This window comes from Phyllobates terribilis, unplaced genomic scaffold (genome assembly GCF_046119375.1).
Source record: "Phyllobates terribilis strain yellow unplaced genomic scaffold, ASM4611937v1 Scaffold_4__5_contigs__length_816908805, whole genome shotgun sequence".
Lineage (NCBI taxonomy): Eukaryota > Metazoa > Chordata > Amphibia > Anura > Dendrobatidae > Phyllobates > Phyllobates terribilis.
Window position 1 is genome coordinate 802,978,200 of NW_027362764.1, and position 12,191 is coordinate 802,990,390.

At 45.0% G+C, this 12,191-nt stretch overlaps 1 protein-coding gene across 1 annotated transcript; it reads right to left on the reverse strand.

Annotated features, from left to right (window-relative positions):
- Nucleotides 1-6,069: 6,069 nt before the first annotated feature.
- LOC141264568 (lymphocyte antigen 6E-like) lies at nucleotides 6,070-10,986 on the reverse strand. Its single transcript, XM_073676845.1, has 3 exons — nucleotides 10,935-10,986; nucleotides 7,711-7,830; nucleotides 6,070-6,291 (listed from the first exon to the last, which is right to left on the reverse strand). Exons 1-3 carry the CDS (start codon nucleotides 10,984-10,986, stop codon nucleotides 6,083-6,085), a joined length of 381 nt encoding a protein of 126 aa, XP_073532946.1. The 3' UTR covers nucleotides 6,070-6,082.
- Nucleotides 10,987-12,191: the final 1,205 nt, after the last annotated feature.

Sequence of the window (12,191 nt, forward strand, 5' to 3'; positions counted from 1 at the left end):
GGCCTCCGTGGAGGGTTTGGGATGGGTCCCTCAAGAAGTGCACCTTGTTGGGTGAAATGGACACCTGGGTACGGATGATACCGTGACCTAAAGAGACAGTAATGCCTGTAATATGTTCATGTACCTTGTTATTGCTATTGTTATTGTTACCTGTTATTTTTTGCAAAATATGCTCAGTCCTGGAGTACTGAAATTTACTAGGGGGGAATGTGGCACCCCAGAGGGTCTGGTTGCCACAGTGGTAGTAATACCATGTCTGGGAGCAAAACAGGAGTTTCCTGGTCAGGGAACACACTACATGCAACACCTCCTGCTTCAGACCAGAAAAGGGGAGGATCCTGCCCTATATAACTGGATCTGGAGGCGGGGTTAGGGAGTCTAGACAGTGTCAGGAGTCAAGCAGGACACAGGAGTAAGGAGCCAGGGACTGGAGCTGGAGTTAGCTCGTCCTGGCCAGTGTACACAGAGAACAGGACACCGGAGTCTGAGGCTGTGGGACCCTTCAGGCCCAGCAGCAGATACCGCAGGGCAGGGGATTTCAGGTCTCCTGGCCCAACAGAAGCCCGGAGGCTCAGCCACACGAAAGTACCAGTACCGCCACAGAGGAGCGAGGAATACACGGGATCCGAGTCACCAGCCATACGGGTGAGCACAGCACGTCACACTCAGGGACGTGGGCTACAACACGACTATAAGCAGGATAGCCAAAGAGAACAGTCAGAACGACAGGCCTACAACTCCACCTGGCCAGGGGAATTCTAGGATTGCTCCCAGACTGACCAGGCCCTCATCCCTAGCAAGTACTCCCATTGGGGCCTATATAATTGCCACCAGTAAAGACCCTAGGACTGCACTGCAAAGACTCTGTGTTGTTATTACTGATCCAAGCACTATCACCACCATCATCCATACAAGCTGCCCTGAAGCTCCGCTCTTCTTGTGGGGAGTTACATCACTTTCTGCACAAACCATCATCTTCAGTGGACTTCTCCGCAGCGGCGGTTCCCAATAACCGCAATCCACAGGTGGCGTAGTCGGACATTATAAATACTATACATAAACTACCCTGGTTTGACCGCCCTGGGTCACGGACCGGGTCGCCGCCACGGTGAATACAACCCTCAGCATCTACAAGGCCCGGCTCCGGGTATCCCCACGGCCCAGGGGGCGCGTCAACTTTGTGGTTAGTCGGTCCTTCCCAGTGAGTGCACTGGGGAGGGCATGGTAATGTTGTGGGACCCGCGCTTGTGGAAGGCGGAGACGATACCGGTAGAAATAGTGGCGGCTGGGGACAGAGTATGGACACCCGGCTGCCGCAGGCATGAGGTTGTGAAAAACTTCCACCTCCATGAGCGCAAAAGGCCACATTTCAAGTGCAAGCAGCTTTAGAGGACATCCTGGGAGAAATGACAGCTGGAGTACTTACGGTTTCCCAAAAGTCAGTCGTTTCAGCTAAAAAATATAGCTGTAGTGAAATACAACTCACCGACAAGCTGTGGACTGGCTCCGTACCGTCCCTGGCCACATTCACCTGTCCACATGTTTGTGGTTAGGCGGTCCTTCCCAGTAAGTTCACTGGGGAGGGCACGGGTAACGTTTTGGGACCCGTGCTTGTGGAAGGCGGAGACGACACAGGGACAAATAGTGGCGGCTGGGGACAGAGTATGCATACCCAGTCGCCACTGCCATAAGGTTGTGGACAGCTTTCGCCTCCACAAGCCTAAAAGGCCACATTTCAAGTGCAAGCAGCTGTCAAAAATTTGACAGTATAGTATTGCTGCCTGTTTTGGCTGGCTGCATACCTGCGCTTGCATTCCTAGGAATGGGGTAGGGACAACTGAACGTTGTACTGGAACAATGACGTGGACGGTGATTGTTGCAGGTCTGCAAAGACAGGTGCATGGTGGGAGGCATCTTCGCATACGCCAAGGATCACTTATGATGGGCACACTATTAGGCAGTGACCTGGGCGTCAGAGATGCTTCCAGGGGTCTTCCCCATGCTGTTCCCATGTCTTTTCAGCACTGTATGCATGTGTCTGATGATGTTCAAAAAAGGCTACGTGGCACTCCTATTATTTTGGGTGCCCAGTTAGGATTCCATTCCGTATGTAAACAACAATAAGAAACTGGCACTCCAAGAGATGGTGAAAAGATTTAAGGAATTTATTTACATGATTCTTCAATATTCAATTTTTGACGTTTCGGCCTCATGCGGCCTTCATCAGGAGAGGGGAATAGTGCAAATCACTATAACTGTGCACGCAACCACACTTGAACATATGTTATTATTTTTATTTCTATTATTTTTTCTATTTTATATATTTTTTTTCATTTTTTTCATTGTTTCCTTTTCTTTTTCTTATCTTATTCTTTTTATTTTCTCTCTTATTTTCCACTTTTTTTCTTATTTCATTATTCTTTTCCACAACTTCCTTTTAGATAATTTCCATTCATACTCAATGGAGAGTATGTTGAGAAGGCCGAACTTTTTAATTCCTATTTTGCATCTGTTTTCTCTCAGAAAGAAAATGTAACATCAACTGATCTTCACTGTCCTTTTAAAGGAATAGAAGAATCCAAGTTATCTGTAAACAGAAAGATTGTGAGGGAATATTTAGCTAACATAAATGAGTTCAAGTCTCCAGGTCCAGATGAATTACACCCCAGAGTACTGAAGGAGATCGTAGAAGAAATTTTAGAACCACTCTCCATAATCTTTGAAAATTCTTGGAGAACAGGAGAAGTCCCAGAAGACTGGAGAAGAGCAAATGTTGTTCCTATCTTCAAAAAGGGGAAGAAGGTGGACCCAGGGAACTATAGGCCGGTGAGTCTGACTTCTATACCAGGAAAGATCTTTGAACAAATTATTAAACAACATGTATGTAAGTACCTGGATAAGAATGAAGTGATTAACCAGAGTCAGCATGGGTTTGTAACTAACAAGTCATGTCAGACTAACTTAATTTCCTTCTATGACAGAATCACTGACTGGGTGGATCAGGGAAATGCTGTAGATATAGTATATCTTGACTTCAGCAAAGCATTTGACAAAGTATCTCACACCATCCTTATTGAAAAAATGACCAAGTATGCAATGGACCAGGCAACTGTTAGGTGGATTCATAACTGGCTTAGTGATCGGACTCAAAGGGTGGTTGTAAATGGCTTCACATCCAGCTGGATGAATGTCTCAAGTGGGGTACCACAGGGCTCTGTCCTGGGACCTGTATTGTTCAACATCTTTATCAATGATTTAGATGAAGGAATTGAGGGTAAACTGATTAAATTTGCTGATGACACAAAGCTAGGAGGGATAGCTAATACTAGAGAAGAGAGAGAGAGAATTCAAAAAGACCTAAATAAACTGGAGCAGTGGGCAGCAACCAACAGAATGGTTTTTAACAGGGAAAAATGCAAAGTACTACATCTGGGCAATAAAAATGAAAAAAGCATATACAGAATGGGAGGAATAGAGCTAAGCAACAGTACATGTGAAAAAGACTTAGGTACAATAGATCATAGACTGAACATGAGTCAACAGTGTGATGCAGCAGCAAAAAAGGCAAATACAATTCTGGGATGTATTAACAGAAGCATACAGTCTAGATCACGTGAAGTCATTATTGGTCTTTACTCCTCTTTGGTCACACCTCATCTGGAATACTGTGTACAGTTTTGGGCACCACATTTTAAAAAAGACATAGACAAACTGGAGCAAGTTCAGAGAAGAGCGACCAGAATGGTGACTGGTCTGCAAACCATGTCCTATGAGGAACGGTTGCAGGATTTGGGAATGTTTAGCTTGCAAAAAAGAAGACTGAGAGGAGACTTAATAGCTGTCTACAAATATGTCAAGGGCTGTCACATTGTAGAAGGATCATCTTTATTCTCATTTGCACAAGGAAAGACTAGAAGCAATGGGATGAAACTAAATGGGAGGAGACACAGATTAGATATTAGAAAAAACTTTTTGACAGTTAGGGTGATTAATGAGTGGAACAGGCTGCCACGAGAGGTGGTGAGTTCCCCTTCAATGGACGTCTTCAAACAGAGGCTGGACAGACATCTGTCTGAGATGATTTAGTGAATCCTGCTTTGAGCAGGGGGTTGGACCAGATGACCCAGGAGGTCCCTTCCAACTCTACCATTCTATGATTCTATGATTCAATATTTCTTCCTTTATTCTACTATTTTTTTATCGAGCAGTGTCCGTTTTGGTAATGTAATTCTGTTCCACTTTCTAATTAGCATATGAAATATGTCCCTCATTATGCTGTTAAGCACATCACTCCTTGTATGTTGCACACTGTAGCTCTCATACACCAATAAGACGACCCATAGTGAACATTTCTACCTGGCGCGTCACTTCCGGGGACGTGCCTTATCATACACCATGTGATCCCACTCGTAGCCCACCAACATGGCGCCTAGTGGTGACATACTTCCCCCGGCGCGTCACTTCCGGTAACGCGTCCAGAAGCTGATCATGTGACCTCCAAGCGCCGGATCAGCGTCATGATCCGGAAATGCAAACATAACATATAAGCACACTCAGTGTCCTGGTCACACAGCACATTTCTCATAGCACGGCTGTGCTCCTCTCCATTTAGCGCCACTACATCTATGCCCTCTTCTCCAATGACTTTGGTGAGTAATACTCAGCTGCTGAGGTCTTGTACATATGTTCAAGTGTGGCTGTGTGCACAGTTATAGTGATTTGCACTATTCCCCTTTCTCTTACAGCATTTGGTTGATCCTCCTTACATCCATTGGGCAGAATCTTGGTAACAATGACATATATTGCTATTTTTTGCTGTTACGTCCAATGTATAGTTATATATCTGCAAATCACGCCTAAAGTATTTAGCCATTATTCTCCGTATAATGAATTGCTCTCATTGATTATTTATTTCTTTGTGTATAGGTATTATGTACTCATTATACAAACTTAGATTCTTATATAAATTAACTGTTATGTTGTGTATTCTGAGAATGTGTTATATATTCACATGATATTTTGCTGATTAATTTGCAGTTCTGATGAAGGCCGTATGAGGCCGAAACGTCAAAAACTGAATATTGAAGAATCATGTAAATAAATTCCTTAAATCTTTTCAGCATCTCTTGGAGTGGCAGGTTCTTATTGTTGTGTCTGATGATATCTCACACAGCACATGGGCAGATAAGGTTGTAAAATGTTAAAATGACATTTCCCAGTGAATGCATTTGTCTTGGTTGAAAGCAATGCAAAAGTGCAAAAACGCATCAAAAACGCTACGTGTGAACATTGCCCAAGGTGTGAAGGAGTATTTTTGGCTTTTGTTATTTATTTTGCCTTCTATACAAGTCATTACCCTGGAAAGGATGTTCCTTAACATATTTCCCAGGAAAATCCATTTTGGTTTTGTTTTTGAACGTTTTATTGTGAGTCTGTAAAAGTGGCTTGATACTCTGACCATGTTGTTAACAGCAGTGACTTGGGAGTCAGAAATGCTTCCAGGGGTCTTCCCCATGCTGTTCCCATGTCATTTGAGCACTTTTCCCATCGATTTGGGCAATTTTTAGGCCCTCTGCAGACCGCCAGGGGGAGCCGCCTGAAAAATGGTCGAGTTTCCCATAGACTAACATTGGGCTCGTTGCTCGGGTCGAGCACCCGATTATTCCAATGTGCTGAACCCGAGCATCGAGCACCCAAGTATTCCAATGTGCTCGACCCGAGCAACGAGTACCCCAGCATTTTAATGCTCGCCCATCACTAGTCTTGACACATTTCTATCATAGCTGCGATGCTCTGTGTGTCCTGACTCCTTTCTATCATAGCTGCAACGCTCTGTGTGTCCTGACACATTTTTATCATAGCTGCAATACTCTGCATGTTCTGACCCCTTTCTATCATAGCTGCGATGCTCTGTGTGTCCTGACACCTTTCTACCATAGCTGCGATGCTCTGCGAGTCCTGACCTCTTTGTATCACAGCCTCTAGATGTGAAAGAAAAAATAAATCAATTCACTGACAGCAAGCGGAGATCATGAAAATCTTTATTCTTTATTTCTGTATTCTGCTGGTGTCTCGTCTGCGGTTACAGGACTGAGCTCTTCAGGATTGTCAGGAGGGATCCCAGCGCCAGAATGATGGCGACATAGCTGGACTTGATGCTGGTGCCGCCGCTGACGTTACACAGATCGGTGCTGCAGCAGGAGGTGGTGGCGGTGGCACCGGAGACGCTGTAGGACCCTGCAGTGCAGGTTGTTTCACATGTCTTACTGATGACGGTGGTCGAGATCCCACCTAGAGTGAAGAAAACTGAAATGTGACAAAGGGATGTGGCTACGAACTGTCAGTCATTATGTGACGCCCCTAAGGGTTCAGTCGCCACAGAGGTACTGTACCTCACCCAGAGGTGTGGTGTCTCTTTCTCTCAGGTAAGGAGGGAGTGCTGCCCGGAACCCCAACACCTGCATCCAACACTACACTGCTCCAGGCCGGCTGGAAGGGCAAGATGCAATGTATGTTTCTGCTGAGCCCTGTCCCTGGCTGAAGTGCGGGAACCCAAAGGTAGGGGGAACCAGTAGTGGGTGTGGGTGGAGGAAGCAGTTTAGGGGAGCACCATGGAAGGAGATATAAAAAGGGAGACCATCTTATGGTGGCAGATGAGTGAGAGAGGACAGTCAGTCAGGGAGCAGAGTCTCTTTAGGAGCTCTGCTCCACAGTTAGGGCCCAGTCCTAGAGGCTCAGGGGGGGAGCAGAGGAGTAGGCTCCTTTCTAGTAAAGGGATCCCAGGGGGTAAGGCGAGTGCGGAACGGCACCCGTACGCCCCGAATCTGTTAGAAGACAGCGGGACCGTAGGCCGCAAGAAGGGGACCCGGCCTTGGACCAGTCGTGTAACTCCAAGGCTCGGCTGGAAAAACCGGAGGCTTCTGGCTTATATAGTTCAGTTGCCAAAACCTTATTCTAATCTTCGTGAGGGTCAAGCAGGTCCGGGAACTCTAGTAAGACAGGAGGGACTTCAGCGTACCCGAGCGGGATTGAGAGTGGGGAAGCGCAGGGCAGGAGGGAGAAGACCCAGCGTGAAGACGGTCTAGAGAGGAACACAAGAAAGCTGGGTTCCTTCTGGTGCTCCTAACCTTCCTGAGGAAGAGCTGAACCCCTGCCTGGTAAGTGCAGCGTGACGTGGGAGGCTGACACCGGTACAGCGCACCAGCGGAACTTGCATAAAGAATGTGAGTAAAGACTCGGATGACTGCACCGTACTGCCTCCGTCCATTATTTCAGCTGCACCAGCTTTCCCCCTGCACTACAACGCCCAGCGCAACCCACACTAATCTACACTGCCCTGGAGCTAGCTCTTCCTGTGGAGAGCCACACCATCCCTGCTGCAGTAACATCAGCTTCAGAGGACTGCTCCGCAGCGGCGGCTCCACGTAGCCGCATACCACAGGTGGCGTCACAAACTATTTATTTTATTTTTCCTATCCAAGTTATCAATCCCCTTTTTAGTTGACCGCCCTGGGCCATGGACCGGGCCAGCCACTGTGACCTACCCCCCACCAGCATCCATAGGCCCGGCTGCCGAGTACCCCATTGCCCTGGGGGCGCGACAATTACCTGGTATATAATCTTTATATATGTACAGTGCCTAGGGGTAGTAGTCCCCCGGCTATTGGTGAAACAGGACTGCAACCCCCATAATCAAAATAGTGAACTCACCGGAGGAGGCTGATCCCACTATGGTCTGACAATACGCTGCACCGCTGCCGCAGGTTGTCGAAGTCTTACAATTGTTGTTGGAAGTTTGTAATGAGCAGGTGTAACAATTCAACGAGTAAACTGCGAGCAAAAGAGAGAGGTTATATAGTATAGGGTGATAGGAGCACTATTACTCTTTTAAGGGCACTATTACTGTGTTAGGGGTACTATTACTGTGTTAGGGCACTATTACTGTGTTAGGGGTACTATTACTGTGTTAGGGCACTTTTACTCTGTTAAGGACACTATTACTGTGTTAGGGCACTATTACTCTGTTAAGGACACTATTACTGTGTTAGGGGTACTATTACTGTGTTAGGGCACTTTTACTCTGTTAAGGACACTATTACTGTGTTAGGGGTACTATTACTGTGTTAAGGACACTGTTACTGTGTTATAGCACTATTACTCTGTTAAGGACACTATTACTGTGTTAAGGGCACTATTACTCTGTTAAGGACACTATTACTGTGTTAGGGGTACTATTACTGTGTTAAGGACACTGTTACTGTGTTATAGCACTATTACTCTGTTAAGGACACTATTACTGTGTTAGGGGTACTATTACTGTGTTAAGGACACTGTTACTGTGTTAGAGCACTATTACTCTGTTAAGGACACTATTACTGTGTTAGAGCACTATTACTCTGTTAAGGACACTATTACTGTGTTATAGCACTATTACTCTGTTAAGGACACTATTACTGTGTTAAGGGCACTATTACTCTGTTAAGGACACTATTACTGTGTTAGAGCACTATTACTCTGTTAAGGACACTATTACTGTGTTAGAGCACTATTACTCTGTTAAGGACACTATTACTGTGTTAGAGCACTATTACTCTGTTAAGGACACTATTACTGTGTTATAGCACTATTACTCTGCTAAGGGCACTATTACTGTGTTAGAGCACTATTACTCTGTTAAGGACACTATTACTGTGTTAGAGCACTATTACTCTGCTAAGGACTCTATTACTGTGTTATAGCACTATTACTCTGTTAAGGACACTATTACTGTGTTAGAGCACTATTACTCTGTTAAGGACACTATAACTGTGTTAGAGCACTATTACTCTGTTAAGGACACTATTACTGTGTTAAGGGTACTATTTCTCGGTTAAGGACACCATTACTGTATTAGGGGTACTATTACTGTGTTAGGGCACTATTACTCTGTTAAGGACACTATTACTGTGTTAGAGCACTATTACTCTGTTAAGGACACTATTACTGTATTAGGGGTACTATTACTGTGTTAGGGCACTATTACTCTGTTAAGGACACTATTACTGTGTTAGAGCACTATTACTCTGTTAAGGACACTATTACTGTGTTAGGGGCACTATTACTCTGTTGGGGTACTATTACTGTGTTAGGGGCACTATTACTCTGTTGGGGCACTATTACTGTGTTAGGGGCACTCTTACTCTCTTGGGGTACTATTACTGTGTTAGGGGCACTATTACTGTGTTAAAGGCACTATTACTGTGTTAGGGGAACTATTACTCTGTTGGGGTACTATTACTGTATTAGGGGCACTATTACTGTGTTAGGGGCACTATTACTCTGTTGGGTTACTTTTATTCTGTTAAGGGCACTATTACTATGGTAGCGGCACTGTTACACTGTTAGAGCTACTATTACTGTGTTAGGGGCACTATTACTGTGTTAGGGGCACTATTACTGTGTTAGAGGTACTATTACTTTGTTAGAGGTACTATTACTATGTTAGGGGTACTGTTATTATGTTAAGGGCATTATTACTCTGTTAAGGACACTTAAGGACACTATTACTGTGTTAGGGGAACTATTACTGTGTTAGGGACACTATTTCTGTGTTAGGGATACTGTTACTCTATTAAAGGCACTATTACCCTTTTAGGGGCACTATTACTCTGAAGGGGCACTATTACCCTTTTAGGGGCACTATTACTCTGTTAGAAGAACTATTACCCTTTTATGGGCACTATTACTCTGTTAGGGGCGTTATTTCAGTTAGGGGCACTATTACTGGGGGGATGGCTATAAGCATGGGGCTCCTGGGCCAGCAACAGATACAATAATGGAGGAAGCTGCAGGGAGGATAGTGTCTCAGGAAGGGACAGGATTTGTGAGAAAGCAAAGATGTCTCCGCAGAAATGAGCTGTGGCTAAGTCGTCATTGAGGTCCGGGGCGGATGGAGAAGAAGTGTGTAAGTGACTCCACTGGAAGTATCTTTACTGTATTTACACATATGGTTTGCAGAGCGCAGGTGCAGCCCTCGTATCTACCACTCGTATCTACCACTGTATGGTCAGTGTATTGTGGTAACAATGCAATTCAAATAATATGTGGTGGAAATACAAGGTCTCAGTGACTGAGTAATACCACCATACTGTTATTAAAAAAATACCTCCACACCATGTCAACATAATACTGCCACATAGTGACTGAGAAATACTGCCATATTGGCGCTTAATAATACCTCCGCACTATGTGACGGTAATGTGCGGTCTTGATGTACAGGTATTATTTAGTAACAGTATGGTAGCATTATTCACACACTAGCGATAATGCTTGGTTATGGTTTGCACATACTATTATTTCTATTAATTGTGCGGAGATATTATTTGGTATCAATATATATTATTTCGTTTTCATGAGGAGGAAATGTGAAATCTTGGATAATGAGTATTACCACCATACTGTTACTAAATAATACCGCCACACTGTGACCACAAATTACCATCACATAGTCACAGAAATACCTTCACATTGATATTAAATAATATTTCCACACCATGATCACATAATACTACCACTTAGTCACAGAGAAATACCACACAAAGCGCTGGTAATATGAGGTCATGGTATAGAGGTATTAATTAGTAGCTCTATGGTGGCTTTATTTCAACATTATATGGTAGTAATGCATTGTCATGGTGTAATAGTATTATGTTTGGCCAATGTATAGTGCTATTACATGGTTCACTGGGAAACTGTAATAAAGAATATATGTATCTAGATAGAACAAGAAGAGATGTTTCGCCCACACTGCGGCTTCTTCAAGAGTTGTCTGTTGATTTGCCAAATCTAAGCCTGATCTAATGTGTGATATAATCTCGGAGGTGCCCATCATTATAGTATGTAGATTATATAGCATCTATCAATAGTACGGGTGTGGGGCAGGTGCAGGGTCTTACCTGCGGCCACGCAGAGGGCAATCACCACGAGGAGGCTTGTGTGCGCTGCCATTGTGCTGTGTGATCAGGGAAAGCTCGATGTCCCTATATATACACCTCTACATCCACTGTAACTCTACATCCAGCCCCTCCTCCATCGAACGTAAGCAATGATGTATGGATTCAATATGTAACGTATACAAATATGCAAACAAGATTTCACTTCTTACATTCCACGAACGTTATCTATAGTAAATTCCACAATAGCACAGAAACCGGCGAATCCTCACAGTGCACAGTGCAGACTGGATAGTATAGTCCTCCATACAGTATTATAGCACCACTAAGTCCTCCATACAGTTTGATAGCATCACATAGTCCTCTATACAGTATTATGAGCACCACATAGTCCTCTATATAGTATTTTGGGCACCACATAGTCCTCCATACAGTATTATGGGCCCCATATAATGCTCCATACAGAATAATGGACCCCATAAAATGCTCCATGCAGAATACTGGCCCCCATATAACGCTCCATACTGGATACTGGCCCCCATAGAACACTCCGTACAGGATACTGGCCCCCATATAATGCCCCATGCAGGATGTCACCCTCCCATATAATGCCCCATGCCTCCATACTTAAAAAAAAAAAAAATCAAATACTCACCTCACTTTTCACCTGCTGCCGCTACTCCGGACTCCTCAGCCACATCACCATCTTCCCGCTCTGCGCTGTGACTGCTCAGGAGAGGGTGCGGTGGAAAGACGTCATTGCTCTCTCTGACCTGAGACGTCACAGTGCAGCAGCCGCGGAAGAGACAGGACCTGCTGCGGAGGCACGGGGAGAGGTAAGAATTGTGCCGGGCCGCCGGGGCTCTGAGCAAGCAGGGGGGAGCAGGCGCTGTACTGGTCCTCCGCTCAAGGGCTCAGGTGCCCGACGGCGAGTGCCCGCCCCACCTGCTCAGGGCCTCGGCACTTGCCCAGGTGTGCTGGGTGCTGACGCTGGGCCTGTTTATGTATCACGTACAGTATAGGACATACACTAAAGAATAATGGGACCATATGTAACACCCAAGAATAACGGACTGTATATAACACTCCAAAATAGTAAAGTACACGGTGAGTACAGATTGAACTCAGCCATGGGCAGAATATACATTAACATTCAGTGATGCAGCAGACCTTTCCCCTCTATAAGACAAGCCTCTCGTAGTGCCACAGCCTGTGCCCCATGGAAACAACCCATACATAAAGTTTCGTCCTAGGTGCTGG